The sequence below is a fragment of the Syngnathoides biaculeatus genome, chromosome 22 (genome assembly GCF_019802595.1).
Source record: "Syngnathoides biaculeatus isolate LvHL_M chromosome 22, ASM1980259v1, whole genome shotgun sequence".
Lineage (NCBI taxonomy): Eukaryota > Metazoa > Chordata > Actinopteri > Syngnathiformes > Syngnathidae > Syngnathoides > Syngnathoides biaculeatus.
The window spans coordinates 1794765-1815462 of record NC_084661.1 but is presented as its reverse complement, the minus strand read 5'-3'; the positions used below and the strand labels follow the sequence as shown (position 1 = coordinate 1815462).

At 42.1% G+C, this 20698-nt stretch overlaps 1 protein-coding gene across 1 annotated transcript; it reads left to right on the top strand.

Moving 5' to 3' along the window:
- Positions 1-2655: 2655 nt before the first annotated feature.
- Positions 2656-18187, top strand: hs3st3l (heparan sulfate (glucosamine) 3-O-sulfotransferase 3-like). The gene is made up of 3 exons (XM_061810855.1): positions 2656-3083; positions 16899-17128; positions 17799-18187. Exons 1-3 carry the CDS (start codon positions 2656-2658, stop codon positions 18185-18187), a joined length of 1047 nt encoding a protein of 348 aa, XP_061666839.1.
- The last annotated feature ends 2511 nt before the right edge of the window (positions 18188-20698 follow it).

Here is a 20698-nt window from a genome sequence, read left to right as displayed (position 1 = left end):
CCCCCCTCACTGCACCTTATTTATTTATAATTTTAAAAATTATAATCTTTGATGTGTTTTTTAATTTTTTTTTCAGATAATTAGGGTTGGTAATGCCCAGGATGGCCTTCTTTCTTCAGTCCACACCAAATACAGTATATGATTAAAAAGTAGGAGACCATGTAGCTTTGTAGTTAAATAGTCCCAAAAGTTTTGGAAATAATTGATTTACTAATGTTTTTTCAAATTGTTTTTTTTTTATTTAAAGTGGCTTCCACAAAAAAACAAGTCAAGACACTGAATAAAATATACACACAGTATACAGTAAATATAAACATTTATGAAGTACTTAAAAGTAATCAATTCATGACTGAACTCACTCCACTTAATTTGAAATTTTAATGAAGTCGTTAGATACAAATTAATTTTCAAGGTGCATGCAATGCTAATGTTTGTTGATGGTCTAGTTGTGTTTCGTTATCATTCATCACAACAACAGAAAAGTCAGATTAACAAAGTTTTAGGTTGATGGTAAACAATGAGGGGTGGGTCTTTTTTCATCACCAGAGGACGAGACAGTGGTTTTACGGTCTGGGTCACATCTGCCAAGGGATAATGACCGGGGTAAGCCAAATGGAACATGAAGTATGCGTGTCTAAGTGAACATGTACACGCTTGAGCCGTGTGGGTTACAAGGGGGAATTAACAAGTCTCCTATGAACTATTATCTCCACCTTACCCCAACTTTGCAATAATATGAGCCAGAAATGTTTACAAACAACAATAACAACAACAAACCTTGTGATTTGTGTGCAAAAAAGATAACCTGAGATTGGTGCGAGCATTTACTCTTCAATATTAGTCTCCATCCTGTGTAAAAGGTCGAATACAGTAGTCATAATTTAGATACATGAGGCTTGAGAACAGTGGCACGCAAAAAGTGTTTCGCTGCCCAGGGGCACTAAGTGCTGGTGATGCCCCTCACTCAAAATCGTTCATCAACGAAGTTGGGGGGGCTGCTGTGGATGCTAACGAAATAAAGGATTATCGACTGGAGGGTGAGTGTGTTGCTGACGGAAGCTTTTCCTGATCAAAACCCAGTCGTTGGGCGGGGTCAAGGGCTGGGTTGCTCATTCTCCATTTTAATGCCCATCCAGTTGGATGTCCAGGACCCCCCCCCCCACCACCACCCACCCACCCCACAATCTCTCCCCGCCCTTTTCATGCCACTGCCTGAGAGTGGGGCTTGACGCCGACTACTGTGGGTCAGGATCAGCTGACTGACAGCTGCACTACATGCTGTCTAACCATTAAGCCAATTAAGTTATCTGTTTTAGAACCTGGGTCCCATTGACATCGATGACCTGCACTTGTTTATCTGGTTTACTGTGTCTACGGTTACATGCATTCTCACGAACGTGCATTTTATGTCAACAACAACAACAACAACAAAAAAATCATCTGTGCATTCCAATTTTTTGGGTTTATCTGAGGAGTATTTCCACCACTTATTCTTCTCTTGTGTATGTCCAAGGTCTTGGGAATTTTTCTTTCAGACTTTCTTTTAACTTATCTTTAGTATTTTCAATAATGTGTCGCATGGGTGGCTCCTGGTAAAATTGTGTTCTAAAATGTCTTTTGTCTTTTCCTTGTTTTTGTGCTTCCAGTGGCATTTTATGACAGTTTGACTTTCTTCAAAAGATAATAATGTTTACCATTACACTCATACCCGGACTTAAAAGTACACGTTTTTTTGTGTTTGAAGCATTGATTTGGTTGATGCTCTTCTTTGTGTTTGCAACCCACAGTTTGATTTGTGAAGTTAAAAAAAAAGGACAGCGACATAAAAACAGTCATACACAAGTATAACGTACACTTGAAAGCAGCTATCGTAGACTAAAAGTCATGTTTGGAGATCAAGTAGTGACTAAATACTTACAGTACAGCTGACAGGCTCAGGCGACCACACAACCGTAAAGGCACAAAGCTCAGGTGCACTTGCTGTAGTTGTTGCTGCCAAAAATATCATAATAATGCTTTATAAAACCCATTCTTTTTTTGTTGCTTTTTTAATGTTGCAAAATATCAGATCTATTTTTCTTGATTAAAAACACGTGATAGTAAACATAAGACAATGTGATTTTTTTTTCCAGGGGGGTGGAATGGATTGATGAAGTTTTGATTAATTTCCATTTTGCCTAGGGTCTATAAAAGAATTGACCTTGTTAATCAAGGAATCACTGTATTTACGGTTATTTGAAGCTGAAAAATCTAGAGAGAGAGAGAGAGAGAGAGAGAGAGAGAGAGAGAGAGAGAAGAGAGAGAGAGAGAGAGAGAGAGAGAGAGAGAGAGAGAGAGACTCTTGAGGTAAACTATGCTGGAGAGTTGCAGAGTAATTCAGTCGAAAGGGGAGGGGCGAGAAGCGCACTCGCAGCAAGATGACTCTATAGTAGTCTATGACTCGGACTCTAAGTGAGCCGCATCCTGGACTTCACGCAGAAAGTCACTCAAGTTTAAGAAAGCGACGCATTTGGAGGATGGAGAAGGAAGAGGGTGGCGCACGAGACAAGAAGACTCCCTGCAAGAGTTTTCTTCTCTCCCAGGAGCGTGAATATGCCGAGATGTGAGCCGAAGGGCAGGTAGAATGGCTTCTCACCTCCCGTGGATCTCTGAGGGATGGCATCTTTTCACACTCATCATCACCATCTTCCAAAGGCGGACTTCCGGAGGCTCTTTCACCGGCTCACCGTCGCGTCCACTTTGAGCATCCTCTGTTTCTCCCTGGTCTACCTACTCACCGGGTGCTGCCAGTCCGGGCTGGTCGAGAACTCTGATAGCAAGCAGCCCGCGCTCGGGTTCCTCGAGTACGAGCGGAATGCTTCCAAAGTCGCGTCAGTCGGCGCAGGTGCCGGGATGGAAGCGAACAGCTCCGCGAAGGAATGGACGGCCACTCGGAGGTTGCCTCAAGCTCTCATCATCGGGGTGAAGAAGGGAGGAACGAGAGCGCTCTTGGAGTTTCTGCGGCTCCATCCTGACATCCGAGCTCTTGGTTCCGAACCACACTTCTTTGACCGCCATTACGCACGAGGATTGGAGTGGTACAGGTAGGTTTACTTTCGCCAGTCTTTCCTTCTTAACTTCGTGTGGAGTTTCAAATTTTCGGCTGACTTCAAGTGACTTTTTGTGCGACTTTCTTTTCCCGTTGAAATGAATGGAAATGTCGTGAACGCCCCCCCCCCCAAAAAAAAAAAACTTTTGCAATGTGTTTTTAATACACAAATTGACTTTTATAGGGACAAACTATGATAGCATCCATCCATCCATCCATCCATCCATCCATCCATCCATCCATCCATCCATCCATCCATTTTCTTCGCCACTTATCCTCATAAGGGTTGCGTGGAGTGCTGGAGCCTATCCCAGCTGTCAACGGGCAGGAGGTGGGGTACACCCTGATCTGGTTGCCAGCCAATCGCAGGGCACATGGAGACAAACAGCCGCCTCACAATCACACTAAGGGACAATTTAGAGTGTAAAATTAATGTTGCATGTTTTTGGGATGTGGGAGGAAACCGGAATGCCTGGAGAAAACCCACGCAGGCACGGGGAGAACAAATAACATCCACACAGGCGGGTCTGGGAATATACCCAGGACCTCAGAACTGTGAGGCTAACGCTTTCCAGCTGAGCTACCGTGCTGCCCTTGTAATAACATACTAATAGATAATACACATAACATAATACATAGGTCATTATGCATGCTTGATTGCTCATACATCCTAATTGAGTCATTGCCCGGTGGGGGCAGTATAATATAGTCATCTAAACACTCGCCTGCCTATGGCTTTTTCCATTGTGTGTTAGCATCAGCAAATGCATGGCGAAGTCGTTTGGTTGTATTAAATACACAACGTGCGGTTCTGTTTGTGATATGATGAGTTTGACAGTAAACATCAACTGGGAGTTGACATGAGCATCACCACAACTGTTATCAAACAAAATTAACTGAAGGCATGAATTAGGGATGAGCATTTTATTGAGTGGTAAAAAACAAACAATAATAATAACCACTTCACAGTTCAGGGATTCAGGAAACCAATCTTGGCTGCGACCTTCCTGAGTGGAAATTTGAATTCCCTGCGATTGGCTGGCAAACAGCACACCCAAAGTTTGCCATGATTGGCTGTGGCTCACCCCTGACCCTGCCCTGAAAAAATGTACTTTATTTTCAGTTGCATTCTGCCTACTTAACCTAAAAAAAAAAAAAAAAAAATAGAAGGAAATGTTAATTTAATACCCTTTCATCCTGTGCCACCCATGTATATGTTTCAATGAAGTCAATTCAAAGGATGTTTTTTTCCCATAAATAAATAGATTGGATGGCAAACTAGTAATTACAGTTAATTGACACTAATGCTGGATGTCAGAAAATACAAAGGAAACTGTATTTTTTTTACATTTGCATCTTTATTTTAATAATACAATAAATATTCAAACAATTCAACTAATCAAACCTTCAAAGGGTTTCGACAAAAAGTACAATTCATCATGTCCTTCAGACCAGAAACTTGCAGTTTATGAAGAAATGAACTGACTAATTTAGCATTTTCTCTATCTTTGTACACAATACGTGCTGGAATAACTTTTACATGGTGAACTGACGTGACCACATAACCTTTGGTTTATATGTTTATACCCCCAAAATGACAACCTTAATTATTATAATTTCAGGTCATTTAAAGAACAAAGCTAGTTTTTGGTGTTGAGTACTTTTTGCATGGTATCCTGAGGTGTCAAAGTTATTTTTGTTGTGATCGATGTGGTTATGCCTTCCCTCGGGGGCCGTTATGACTTGTGAACCCATATAGAAGAATTAGAATTCATATAATTAGATATACATGGATAACTAAATCTGAAGCCCATAAAAGAAAATCCAATTTCTTTTAAAAGGGGCATAGTTAACAAAACATGCTTTATTTAACATCGAGTACCCTTACAATAAGACAAATTGACGAATCTCTGTTCAAACTTTAAGTGGTTATAAACCAGCACCTACTATAATTTGAAGCTACAGTCTTGGGCTTTCTCGTCTATGTGTTTGCTTACCAAAACACTTCCCCACCACTATTCTGCTGAGGTTTAGATGAGCCATCTGGCTCCACCAATCTGTGCGTGTTAGTGTAGGTCTGTGTCTCTATGTAAACCAGGGTGAGAGCAAGGCCTGCAGGATGAGTCCTTGCAGAGCTGCAGAGTAATCATCTCTGGAGCCCGAGCCAGATGTTACTGTTGTCATGTGGCTCTGTTTGCAGCCTGTTCCGTCAAAACTTCCGATACTCAGTACACACACACTGAAAACAAGGGCAGGAGTGGATCTGTCATTCATTACAGTATTTTGAGTGAACTAAATATTGCCTCGACAAACAATTATAAGACCACTCTCATACTTATGCATTCTACCTCATGTTTCAGCTCCATAAATATGATCCCAATATGCCAGATTAAAACTGGACCTAGATCTGGAGTGTGTCATGAAATGCTATCCAGCTTACTGTATACAGTATTACTGAGGCTCAATATTGGCATTGGCTCAATGGTGTCAGCGGCAGCCTCACTTGACACACACGCACATAGTTTTAGCATCAGCACATGTACTGTAACGTCATAATACAGCTTTAAAGAGTTGTAGTCAAATTGGTAAGGGCTTGATTAACTAACCACTTTTTCTGTGGTCTGGTATGAGAACATTATGACCAAATCACCTTTGATTGCAGTAACATTTTTTTTCTCCTGTTCACATCAATGAGGTTGAAATAACTTTTGGTACTATAGTTTTATGAATGGTGTAAGTCCTGCGCAGTGCATGACGTAACTCTGTGTGGAGGCAGGTTAGACTCGGTGTTGACAATTTAGTGGTCCAGCGCATCCCGGCGCATGTACTGCATTAATGTAAGCGCTGCTGCGGGCATGATAACGGGAAACTTTAATCCTGTCTAATCAAAGCGGCTCGTTTTAAAACGCACTGACAGTCTTCGACGTGACTCAGGGAGAAATTGATATGCTTGAGTCCGGAAAGTCAAAATACAAAAAATGTGTTTTCATAGAACTGCAAGCAGACCTCTATGGGGGCATGATCTAAAGTTGGTTTGGGAGGAGCTCACAGAGTGAAATGGTCACTGGAAGAGCCATTGAAAGATTGATTGTGGTTTTACTTTCAGTATGTGCATGTGTGAGTTTTGGGGTGAACGTCACACCAGGTGATTTGAGTGTGACACCAGTCTGTCACGTATCCCCGCGGACCAGATGGGGCTCACGGCATGTCGAGCCACTTGACATCGCTGTCAGCTCTGTTAATTGACCTCTGACTTAAGGTCACTAGACGCTGGGAGTTAATTATGTGCTCACACCGGTTCATTACCAAACACTACACACCTAGAGTACACACAGTACAAGGGAAATAAAATTGTTTCAAATTATGGGGCCACTATGACCGAAGGGTCGATTGAATCTAGTTGCTATTTTGTGTCAGTGGTCTGACTCTATTTAGGTGCAGGAGAACTTCATTAGAAAAAATAAATTGTTTGATTTTGGAAAAATAAAGAAAAAACAGGCAGGTGATTACTCCAGGATGTACCCCACCTTTGCTCCAAAAGTCAGCTAGGACACGCTCCAGCTCACACGACCCAAATGAGGTTAAGCCGTAAAAGAGATGAATGGATGAGTAGACTTGTTTGGGGGTTAGAGGGCGAAAGTTGGGGTACTCATTAAAATAGACAATGGATTTCCATTGCCTGTTGTGCTTCTTGTGCCACATGCATATTTTGTACTGTTGATAGCTCCATGTTGGCAGTTTTTACATCCATCCATTTTCTTAGCCGCATGAAACCTCCACACAGGGGTGCTCGGGATTGAACCCGGGACCACTGAACTGTGAGGCCAACGCTTTCCAGCTGATCCAACGTGCTGCCCCAGTTTTTACATATAACATATAACACTGACTCCTTGGATGATATGTCAACAATTCAGCAACAGTTCTTAAATTTACAGTTTCATAGAAGTGAACTGCATGATACTGAATTCAATCTTTTAATCGACCTAACTACCAGTGCTAACTGGTCGATAGAGGGCGCTATAGGGCCTTGCCCAAGCACTGATGGCGGTCACCATATTACTTTCCTTTAAAAAAATATCCATCCATCCATTTTCTTTGCCGCTCATCCTCACGAAGGTCGCGGGAAGTGCTGGAGCCCATCCCAGCCGTCAACGGGCAGGAGGCAGGGTACACCCTGAACTGGTTGCCAACCAATCGCAGGGCACATTGAGACAAACAGCTGCACTCACAATCACACCTAGAGGCAATTTAGAGTCTCCAATTAATGTTGCATGTTTTTGGGATGTGGGAGGAAACCGGAGTGCCCGGAGAAAACCCAGGCAGGCACGGAGAGAACATGCAAACTCCACACAGGCGGGCTCGGGATTGAACCCTGGACCTCAAAACTGTGAGGCCAACGCTTTCCAGCTGGGCCACTGTGCCGCCTTGAATACTGTATAAAAGCTCATTTTTAAATTGATGACTTTCAGTAGTTCAACTCAATCCAAATCATTATACTTATTTATACAACTCCAATTTAAAATAATTTTGATTGCTTGTTATGTAAGATTCTTATTTCTTGATATGGCAATTTTTTTTATCTAAGTTGTAGTCTTCAAAATTATATAAAAAGTCAGGTGTCAAATCTGTATATGAAGTTCACGTTTTATGTTGAGCTAGTATACACTAGCATCGATGCAGCTGTATATCAGTACTTTTTAACTTCCAGACCCTGACCAAAATGACCAGGGGGAAGTACCATATCTTCATCAGAGTACCAGACAAAGATGCCCTGGTGGAGTTCGAAAGGAGATTGGATCAGAAAAAACACTGCGCTAAACCATGAGATTGCCTCGAAGTTAACTGTGTGCCGTGTTGTCAAGGATCGATACCTCCTTGTCCTCAGCTGACTTTGGCTTGACTCCAACATTAGAGCGCTTTGCATTGGTCAGCTCAGCTTCTCTGACAATTAGTAGGAAGCTTTATCCTGCAGCGGGATTATCTCAAAAACAAGGGGTCATTTTATACGCAGCTCTGAAGGCCTGCTCTGTGGTAAATTCACATTTGACTCATGATGTCTTGTGGTTGATGGATTCAGTGCAGAAGTGAATGGAGCGGGAGACAAATTGCACGGAGGGGAGAAATACATCTTGCCTGGACTGGGGGCTGAAGGATGACTACTGTTACAACATCGTCACACATCTGCGCTGACCTCCACTTCAACCCTGAAGACTGCTAGAATCACGTGCGCATTTGTGTAGGCATGCATCTGTGTGCATTTGTGTGTGAAGGCTGACTTCAGTTTCCGTCACAGACTGGAGACAATTTTATCCTCGAAACACCGGGTTTGGTTCCCTTTTTTTTCATGAGGTACACTGATTTATCAGTTATTGACCCTGGCTTACTGGTAAAGCTTGGGAGATTGTTTTAATGTAGGCTCAATGTCAATCAAACAAAAACCAGACCACAGAAAGGAGAAAAGAAAGTCTAGATCAGTGATTCCCAAACAGTGTGCCAGGGTACATTAGTGTGCCGTGAGTGCTCTTCAGGTGTGCCGTGGGAAGTTATCCAATTTTATGTAATTGCTAAAAAAAAAAAAAAACATTTATTCCAAGAAATAATGTATTTTTATTCATCTATTTATGCCAGTGAGGCACAATGACAGACAGAAAAAAAATCCTCTTCTATTAGAATGCGGGAAGTACATACAGTAATTAATTGATCCATTTTTCGTGACATTTACTTTTGTTGGTGTGCCGTGGGATTTTTCAATTTTAAAATGTGTGGCTTGGCTCTATAAAGGTGTGGATAAAAGGGATTGTGGTGAGGTTCTAGATATCCATCCATCTATTATCTGAGCCATCCAAAATAATAAAGGTGTTATGAACAATTTCAATTTGTATGTGGACCGTCTAATGACTATTAGAAAAAAGTGGAGGCTTCAATCTTGTTGCTCTATCATCACACAACATGGAGCCTGTGCACAAAAAAGGAAGAAAACTCTGGACTTCCTGTTACTGCCAAATACCAATTTGAAGGACACTGCTCTTGAATATTTCATCCATCCATCAATCCATTTTCTTAGCCACTTATCCTCACAAGGGTCACAGGAGTTGCCTGGAGGCAGGGTACACCCTGAAATGGTTGCCAGCCAATCACAGGGCACAAAGAGAAAAACAGCTGCACTCACAATCACATCTCGGGGCAATTTAGAGTGTCCAATTGACGTTGCATGTTATTTGGGATGTGGTAGGAAACCCGAGGGCCTGGCGAAAACCCACACACTGACACACATACCGGGAGAACATGCAAACTCCATAATGGCGGGCCTGGGATTGAACCCTGGACCTCAGAACTGTGAGGGCAACGCTCGACAGCTGTACTACCATGTTCCCTAGAGAATACTATGTATTTATTGATCTATAAACCCATGTGTTATTGTTTTTGTTTTATGTTCTATGCTTGACCCTCCGTACAGCTGTTGTTTTTTAAATAGTTTTTTCAATACAGTTGAGATGGCTTGAGTTGAGTGACACTGGCATCCCTTTCCATATTGTACGTATTTGTGAGAAATTCAGGGGAGCATGTCGTGAAGGTCATCCAATGACAAAAAGGAAGATGAAAAATGACGAATTCTTTTCACAATCATCTGCTCCGATGACTCTGCTCCATGTGCAATTCATAATGCACCCATTAATGGGGGCTGTTTGTGGCTTTGTGCCACCATGACACAGCGTATGGAGGGACTTGTGTTTTTGTGTTCCTACAATGGCAGGTAATTGCCATGCAAATCAAAGAAGAATGCCTGTCACAACATTGGTTGTTCTGCACCATTCCCAGGGCGGTTACAAAAGACAATGCTGACTCAAATTTGCCCCTACGCAGCAGGCGAAAACATGTTGAAAATATTTTTACCATTTATCTTTATTTTAAACCCTGAAAGAAACTGGGAAGGGGGCATTGCTTTTCTTAACAGATCTGATTTGGCGTTCACCTTGTGGTTTTGTTGATTGTGTGATTAACTGGGGTTCAGGTGTGGTCAGTCCAGGATGTGTTATGTAGGTGATCGTCACTAGGGCCCAGATGGGCGGGGCAGCTCGGCTCTCATTAAGACCCTCCCTCGAGACCCCATGCACCTTTATGATGGATGTCTTTTGGAAGTGGACAGGGCACAGCCACAATAGAGCAACCCCTTAATGGTCCCCCATACAGGGACAATGAGAGGCCTCCTAATAACACTCTCATGCATACAGACTCATATTTATCTCCTCAAATTATGAGCATGTCTCAAAAAAACAAAAAAACAAAAACAGTTAAAGCTCCTTTTTGTTCCTTGGATCACAACTTAAATAGAGTTACCATTCGCATACTTGATAAATACAATACCAATATCCATTGCTGCATATTCCATCTGATGAACATTTTAATAGCGTCACATTTTGTAACAAACAGCATGCTACTGATGGGGCTCTAGAGGGTGATTCACGCCCCCATTTCCCACCTGCCACTCTCACTTCCAGCTGAGGTCCACTGCTGCATTATTACCTTCTGTCTAATACTCTGTCCTCTTGTATTCACGCCGCCTTGTGCCAATCACAAACCATCCTAGTGGACGCTGTTCCCGAGTGTAGACCAATGCGTGGTTACGTTAATCCACCGTGAAGATCAATAGCTAGCGGCTTCAGTGAGTCTGGCGCATATCCCACCAGGGAGTGTGGATGAAATATTGGGGAATTGGTAAACTAAAGAGAGCTTCCTCGAAGGCAAACACAAGCTTACGATAAACTGCTGGCTAATCCTGGTGTTCAGCATATTGGATGTTTGATCTTTCACTCAAAGTGCCAATTAATGCAGTTAAAAAGTCAGATTGCTTCAGTAAGGGATTTCATTGTCACATGTTACCAGCTGCTTCTTACAAAAACGTGGAGGGAGTTGGGGGGAGTGGTCATGAAACATACCTGGAAGTTTGCATAACTATTAGGAGTGATAAAAACTCAAGCATCAAGATGAACATTGTTGAGTATATTGCCAAGTTTCACTATTTTCAATATTGAGGGATATTCTACCAGATCTTTTATTTATTTTTTTGCAATATATAGATATGCATCCATCCATCCGTTATCCAAGTTGCGTATCCTCACAAGGCTCACAGGAGAGCCGGAGCCTAACTGAGCCAGCTTCGGGCGAAAAGCAGACTACACCCTGAACTGGCCGCCACTCAGTCATAGGACAGATATCAACACCATCACTGAGTGGGAATCGATCCCACGCTGCCCAGACCAAAGTCAGGCATGTGTACCACATGTAAATATACAGTATATGTATATAAATACTGTAAATGCACGAGTGTGTAGGGTGGTTTTCTGAGAAAAAAAAGTAAATACAAATCAACATCGAACATAGAATCATTACCGACATTTTACAAAGCAAATCTCAACAACGTGAAGCCGACAACATTCAAGCAGGAAAACACTTCGAGTCATGGCTATTATTTTCAGTTTAACATGGCATACATGTTTTTGGAATGGCGAAGATATACTGAAGTACTCGGAGACCCACACAAGCAAAGGGAGAACTCTGAAATAGAAACGAGAGGCACATGTATGCACCTACATAAAGAAAATCGTATAAAAATCCAAGTGGGCTATGTAGTTTTGATGAAGTAGCTTTAAACAAGGATGGCAAAGTTTCATAAAAAGAGATCCGAGATGTTACTGAAAAAGTTTCTTATGAATTGTAAAATAAACGCTCTCAGTACCAAAGATCCTCCAGGCAGTCTCTCTCTTTTCTCTCTATATAAAGAAGGCTGAGTTACCTCGCAACCACCTCCCAAGGTTTGTCTTACACACTTACCAAATGGATGGAAAATCCGTCAAACTGAAGTACTGTAACGGCTGCCATCACTTTGAATTTAGCCAAAACAATCAATAATTACTCTAAACTGCACAACCGTAGCTGGCGTTCATTCATAAGATGGGAAGAATCATGTTTCACTGAGCATCACAACGCCACAGTGGTCCCATTGAAATAAATAAAAGGGGCAATAGTTCATGTCTTTGGCTCAGGGAAGCCACAGCATGAAAGGAAATTGCCCTTTTTTCCATATAGAGACAATAACTCATCCTTTTATCTCAGTTGGAACTAGAATGGAACATTTATAGAGAGGTACATGTTCCGATAATTGGGCCCCATCTTATTTTCTCCTTGCTTCTGATTGAAGACAGAAAAGGCCTGATTGCCAGATGCTGCTCAAAGATTATCCTGACCAATGATCCTCTTGTTTTGGAGGTTTTGTTAAAAAAATGATTTCTCCTTCCCAGCCTACAGATGAATATTTACAAATGCTTATGTGTGGTCGACACCAAGTCTGGCTGAGTCAAAGGCTCAGTGATTTTGATGTGAAATGAAACACAAGCTGATGAGGAGGTGACCTGAAACTTGCAATGTTGCCGAACACACACACACAAAACGGGTAAGTAAACAATTTAAATTGCCACACTGTGAGTGTGACTGTTGTCTATCTCCATGTGCCCTGCGATTGGCTGGCAACCATTTCACCCTGCCTTCTGCCCGATGACACCTCGGATTGGCTCCGCCACTCCTGCGACCCTCGTGAGGATAAGCGGATAAGAAAATGGATGGATGTATGGGGTCTCTCACAGTTTATGATGCGGATTCTAATATCTGGAAGAATAAAATTCTGATCTCCCATTCTTCAACCATCCATCTGTCCATCCATCCATTTTTACTTGCCGCTTATCCTCACAAGGGTTGCGGGAGTACTGAACCCTATCCCAGCTCTCATTGGGCAGGAGGCAGGGTGGACCCTGAACTGGTTGCCAGCCAATCGCAGGGCACATCGAGACAAACAGCCGCACTCACAATCACACCTAGGGGCAATTTAGAGTGTCCAATTAATGTTTAAAAATGCATAATAAATAAATTAATTAGATTTTGGTCCTTTAATTTTTTCAACAACAAAGTTATTAATTTTAAGCATAACATTTGACTGTTTCACAATACTTTGTCCTTTAGTGTTTGATTTTACAACAGTGACATTTTTTTGCGGAATTTTGTTCGTTTCTTTGAATATCACACTGTTTAAAATGGAAATAGGCTAAAATTGTATCAACCAATTAATTGGTTGTTGTCCTCGTTCAAACCGATCTTAACCATTAATTCTTAAAGGTCTACCGACATGTATCACATGATTTTTAGTATGTTTTCAATTTAAAGAGGCAGCTGGAACGGACCCATCCGTTTTTTCACCACATATTCATGATGTTGTCGTATATGGATTTTTGTATCTCCCGCCATGAAAATCCTCTCAGGCATTCGTTTTGGAGAAGAAGCAGGAAGTGACGTTTTTTTTCCTGACGCTCACACTGGTGGTTCGTGTGTTTATACCAGTTTTAGCGACGGGAAAGTAGCTGTTTTTTCCTGCATGTTAGCCAAAATGCCGTCTCGTTGTATTACTGGAGGATGGATTCACTCTTCACACGTTTCCAAAACACCCTGATCATCGTGAAAAATGGATTGCACAACTGCAAAGGATGAGAGCTTCGTGGGTTCCAAATGACAGTGAGGTGTGTATAGAGAGACGAAAATAAACAATAGTTGGGGGGGGGCATAATCCTCTCAGAAGTAACAAATTATCCGCGTCATATTAATAAAGTACGTAAATCAGGGAAGTTAAATGTGTCAATGTTCGCGGCATACATTGTCCTTACAGCGTTCGTTGTCGTCGCTCGCTCATCTAAATATGGCTCGAAACGATAGTGATATTGCCCCAGTCACTTCACTCGATTGTGAGATGGTCTCTTCTTCAAAAAGAGCTTCTGTGTCAGAAGGGGCGTCGGAAAAAATCTAAAAATCTCGGTTGTTCATCTCCCATAGCAGGTGGCACAACGTCTTCTCAATGGCGACTGTCCCAGTGTGACAGCTGTAAATAACATACCAAGCAATATGGCTACCACTGGGATGTTGAGTGAGACTTCTGCAACTTTGGGCTCATTTTTTCGTATAGACATTGAAGTGAATAATATTACATGTAATTTTCATAACAATATCAATTTTACAATGTATATAGGGATGTCGGTAGGACTTTAAAATATTGTTTGTAAGCCAAATACATTACACAATTGTCACATATGTCACCAGTTTAGCCACATTTCATGAATTAAATGAAGTAGTATGTTAAATTAATGCATACATGGATAGATTAAATTTTTTTTGGGGGGGGTCAGTTGATAATTATGTCTGTCAATAAGTACATCTGCCCAAAACCTAAAAAAAAATCACACATCATCTTTTCCTGTTGTTCTCGAGGGCACTAATTAGTTCTTTGTGTTAAGAATGGGGAGGGGGCGCTCTTGTCTACTGGCTATTCGCAGACAGCTTGCTAATGGGGATGCATTTGTATCCGCTGCCATCATTCCTTCATCCGTCACCCTGTCCTTTCATTTAAAACACCGCCAGAAGCACTAGTACTCATGGATACACTAGTTTCCACAGTGTCTGACAGCGAAACATAAATGCACCCAAAAGTATAAACTGGCTGGCAAAGTTCTTCACTAAGTGATTTGAAAAGCTGTGTAAATAAGTGTGTGTGTGTACGTGTGTGTGCGTGCGCATGTGTGTGCGTGTGTGGATGCGTGCAGACTGTGAGGCTCCTGATGCGCAGGCTATTGGAAGGACAAAGGGCGTCTGCAGACTGTGTGTCTCGAACTGATCCAAGCAAATGTATTCACTGTGTGTGTACGTCAGATTCATAATACAGTAGTCAGGCAGCTTTGGGAGGTATTGATGGTGTCTTGAGTTACAAGCACATATGAAACCTTTGCCAATAACAGAGGCACTACCAAGCCTCCACATAGTACAGTATGTGTCTACAGTCGAGTATGTGTATGTTTATTCTTTTACTGTTGGCATACATTAACCGTCATAAAAATCACCAATGACTGTGTTTCTGGTAAGAGATTATTGTTTAAAAATGAGATAATTGCTCGGTCAGTCACTTAATATCTGTAGCATGTTTTTTTGTTTCATTGTCACACATACAAATCTGTTAAATTAAAGTGGACACCAATCCATTACAAAATTATTAATTTTGTCCATGGGCTAAAAATACCCAGTACAGTCCAAAATATTTAGTTTTAAATGTTTTTTCTTTCAATCATGTACATGCATGAAACATACGGCACAAATAAGTTGGATTTCCTTTGCTCTGCTTGTATAAGATGTATGTGAGCAGCAAAATGGCGTACCGTACATCTGGTTCCTGAGGATTCAGTGATGACTTACCTGACTTAATCCACTTTGTAATATCATTTACATGTCACAATTATTGAAACACTCAATCTTAAACAAACAAATAAATAAATAACTCACAGTACACAACTGTGCCACATATCATCAGGAGCGGTTCAGAATGAATAGAATAGATGAGTATTTTCCTGGTAGTGCAGCTTTCTCTCACATACCGAGCTCTTTCTGACCTCCTCTGTACTTCTCCATCAACACCCTCAAGGCAAATAATGTATCTGTGGTACTCTTTCTGGGCATGAACCCAAATGGTTGCTCACAAATACTGACATTTGTCCTGAGTCTAGACGCCACTATTCTTTCCCGTAATGTTACTGTGTGTTTTTTCAACTTTATCTTACCCTAATTACCCTTAATGTTCCTCCCCACCACTAGAGACAATTTACACACCACCATCCTTTGCTGTCTATCCACATTCTCCCCTACCTTACACTCAGTAACCTCCTTCATATTACATCGTCTCCAGCAGCATGCTTCTACCTCAACTCTTGTAGGCCACCCTTTGGTCCTGTGTCTTGAAGAAAAAAAGTTTTCACTGTTCCCATTTCCATCCTTTTTACAAATTCTACCACCATCTATCACTCAAAGTTCCTTTCCTGGATGCTGCAGCTACCCATTACTTCTTCATCGCCCGTTTCCTTCAGCAACATGTCCATTATGATCTGTACCAATCACTGCTCTCTTGCTGTTTGGGATGTTCAGAACCACTTCGTCCCGCCCCTTCCAGAATTTGTCTTTCACCTCTAAGTCACATCCAACCTGTGGGGCGTGCCCACTAATCACATTATTGATAACACCCTCAGTTTCAGGTTTCGGCCTCATCACTCCATTTGATGCCCTTTTCACATCCAAGACATTCTTAGCCAGGTCTTCCTTTAAAATCACGCCTGCTCCATTTCTCTCCCCATCTACAACATCATAAAATAATTTGAACCGCACCCTATAAACATCTACACATAGTGCCTTTCCACCTGCTCATTTCCACCTTTCAACCTTTCTACTAATCATCATGTCAAACAATTCCTGAACTTTCCCTGTCATAATCCCAACATTCAAAGTTCCCAAATGCAGTTCTAAGTTCTGTGCTTTCCTCTTCTCTTTCTGCCAAAGAACTCACATTCGACTTCACCTTTGTCTTCAACCCACAAGAAGCTGAATCGCCACCAGCGCCCTGTAGGTTATCGGCACCAGTGGCGGATGTTGTTAACCCAGGCAACAATGGTGGAATTCTTTGGATGAGTGCTCATATTTGTTTGGCAAAGTTTTAAGATGGGTGCCCTTACTGACTCGACCCTCTGCATTTACAGTATCTGGGCTTGGGCCCAGACTACAGTTTAAACTGTCTTGTGCCACCCATCGGGCTGCATTAAAAATTTCAAGCTTCTTTTCCTTTATTTGGGACATGTAGTTGTAAAGTATATTTCCATAATAACAAGGAAAATATAGATGGAGATTTGCCCTGATTGGAAAAGTTCCTCTGTCTTAACATAGTTTCATGTATTTCCAGGAGTATGATGCCCAAAGCACTGGATGGCCAGATCGTAATGGAGAAGACGCCTCGCTACTTCGTTACCGTGGAAACACCACCACGAGTCCGCGCAATGTCACAAGATGTGAAGTTGATCGTTGTTGTGCGGGACCCGGTGACTCGAGCGATATCAGATTACACGCAGATCATCTCCAAGACCCCCAACATCCCTCCTTTTGAAATCCTTGCCTTCAAAAACCGTACCACAGGTGAGACTTCTGTATATCAGTCATAGGCAAGCATCAATGGTTTCTCGCATGCTGCATTGTGGTGTTTTGGTAGAGTGACTGGTGCTCCCCCGTGTCCAGTTTGACATGGTGGACAAGTAACATTACTCAACAAAGCATTTTCCCTTGCCTGAACATGGGTCATGTTCTGGAGCCAGGCCCTTTGGTGGGGCATGATGGCAAGTGCCTAATGGCCAGGTCTGTGTTCCTGGTGCCTGGGTTGGTGGGCAAGGCGGTCCTGTGCTGTGTGAGCTGGGCAGTGGGCAAAGGCAGGAAGCTTTAGGGTCAGATCCTCGCTGACAGAAGCTGACTCAAGCCACAGAGACCGTCACCTCTCCGGCAGGGAGAGCCTGAGCTGGTGTAAGAGTTTCATAAATTCTGATTGGATATAATTAGGTTCAACTCAACACATGGTTTGGGCCACCTGTCTTGTTTGGAAAACCGGCAGTTAGTCAAAAAATGTTTCCAGTGAAGGGCGGGGACCAAGCATTGCTTATTCCTGGTTTGTAGCCTACATAAGTGGTTGGTGCCGACCCATATTTTCTCACATTAAAAAAGTAGTATAATTAGAGCACCAAATGGCTAACAGTCACCATTTCCAGACTGCAATGATGATTTTTAATGCTGAACAGATACTGTATCTGTGTTTCAGGTCAGATTGATGCTCAGTGGAGCCCTCTATGGATTGGACTGTACGCCCAGCACTTGGAGCGATGGCTGGCCTGGTTCCCCCGGAGTCAGGTGCATCTGGTCAGCGGCGAAGGGCTCATCTCTGATCCAGCTGGGGAAGTTGGGAAAGTCCAGGACTTTTTAGGCCTCCAAAGGATCGTCACAGACAAACACTTCTACTTCAACAAAACAAAAGGCTTCCCCTGCCTCAAGAAGCCGGAGGGGAGCAGTAAACCGCACTGCTTGGGGAAGACCAAAGGGAGGACGCATGCCTCCATTGACCCGGAGGTGATGCAGAAACTGAGGGATTTTTACAAGCCGCATAACCAGCGTTTTTATCAGATGGCGGGGCAGGACTTCGGATGGCAGTGAAAATGTCAAATAGTATTTGTTAGAAGAGCGATATTAATTAATTGACATAAATTAAAAAAAAAACTATTTTCTTATACACCAGAAACAGATACACCAATACTTCTTTTTCACTACAAGACACTTACTCTCCGCTTCACACTATTCACATTTTGCTATTAACGAAACCAGGTTGTAGTAGGTTCTATCTGTAGTACCTGGTCAGCAGTGGTTCCAAGCATAGATAGCATGCATGATACTTGGCTAGAAATGATAAAAATTAGCATATGCTTATGCTGGCCTAGGATGTTCTTGGTCATTCGTCCATTGGGTACAATTTGTCCCTTTGCCAACAGCCACACCCCGAAAAGTAGATACCATCCAGGAGACCCCTACTCTCCTTTAGTATTGTTTGGCACTGACTGTTATTGATTCAGGTATTAGATTAAGGTTTTTACAGTTCCCTGTAGAGTTACTTTTTTCAGTTTGAAATTTCCTAAACAAAGGTCAAGTAGAGCTAAGTGGAAAAGCGTCATATGTGAACAAATTATTGGGAACCCCAGGAGAACACATACAAGAAGTTAAAAGCTTCCATGTAGTCTTCTACCGTCCTTGGACAATTTTACTAGAACAGGGAAAGTTCTGTTCCAACAGAATTGTCCAAAATATCATAAGCAGGGAATGCATGTCCCAATAATCAAGTTTAATTTGAGCCCAATTTCCCCATTCCGGTTAAACTCAGGAAAGGCCCGATTGTCATTTATCTATCCTGAATATTCTGACTGATTATTCTCTATTTAGGTAGAATATTTTTCTTCCCCGACCTGCTTGGAAAATCAGAAATGGTAAACATTTAGTATTTCTGATGGCAAAACTTTACAGTGAAGAAAATAAGTATTTGAACAGCCTGCTATATTGCAAGTTCTCCCATCTAGAAATCATGGAGGGGTCTGAAATTTTTATCATAGATGCATGTCCACTGTGAGAGAGATAATCTAAAAAGAAAAATCCAGAAATCACAATGTAGGATTTTTTAACGATTTCTGTGATAGATAGAGCTGCAAATAAGTATTTGAACACCTGTCTATCAGTTAGAATTCTGACCCTCAAAGACCTGTTAGTCCGCCTTTAAAAAGTCCACCTCCACTCCATGTATTATCCTGAATCAGAAGCACCTGTGTGAGGTTGTTTGCGGCATAAAGACACCTGTCCACCCCATACAATCAGTAAGACTCAAACTTGTAACATGGCCAACACCAAAAGAGCTGTCCTAAGACACCAGAGACAAAATTGTACAACTCCACACGGGTGGAAAAGGGTATGGAGAAATTGTCAAACAGCTTGGTGAAAAAAGGGCCACTGTTGGAGCAATCATTAGAAAATGGAAGAAGCTAAACATGACGGTCAATCTCAATCAGAGTGGAGCCCCATGCAAGATATCACCTCGTGGGGTCTCAATGATCCTTAGAAAGGTGAGGAATCAGCCGAGGACTACAGGACTTGGTCAATGACCTGAAAAGAGCTGGGACCACCGTTTCCAAGGTGACTGTTGGTAATACACTAAGACGTCACAGTTTGAAATCATGCATGGCATGGAAGGTTCCCCTTTTTAAACCCGCACATGTCAAGGCCTGTCTTAAGAATGCCAATGACCATTTGGATGATACAGAGGAGTCATGGGAGAAATTTTTGTCGTCAGATGAGACCAAAATGGAACTTTTTGGTCATAATTCCACTGATCGTGTTTGGAGGAAGACGAATGATGAGTTCCATCCCAAGAACACCATCTCTACTGTGAAGCATGGGTGTGGTAGCATCATGCTTTGGGGTTGTTTTTCTGCAAATGGCACAGGATGACTGCACTGTAACTTAAGGGGAGGATGACCGGGGCCATGTATTGTGAGATTTTTGGGAACAACCTCTTTCCGTCAGTCAGAGCATAGAAGATGGGTCGTGGCTGGGTCTTTCAACATGACAATGACCCGAAGCACACAGCCAGGAAAATCAAGGAGTGGCTCCAGAAGAAGCATATCAAGGTTCTGACATGGCCTAGCCAGTCTCTAGACCTAATTCCAATACCAAATCTTTGGAGGGAGCTGAAACTCCGTGTTTCTCAGCGACAGCCCAGAAACCTATCTGATCTTGAGAAGATCTGTGTGGAGGAGTGGGCCAAAATCCCTCCTGCAGTTTGTGCAAACCTGGTGAACAACTACAGAAAACGTTTGACCTCTGTAATTGCAAACAAATGCTACTATAATAAATATTAACATTGCTTTTCTCAGGTGTTCAAATACTTATTTGCACCTGTATCACACAAATATCATACATTGTGATTTGTGGGTTTTTCTTTTTAGATTATCTCTCTCACAGTGGGCATGAACCTACGATGAAAATTTCAGACCCCACCATGATTTGCAAGTGGGAGAACTTGTAATATAGCAGGGTGTTCAAATACTTATTTTCTACACTGTATGTGTGTGGTCAACACCAAAGTGGACTCAGTGGTTTTGACCACTTTGACAACCCACTGTTGCA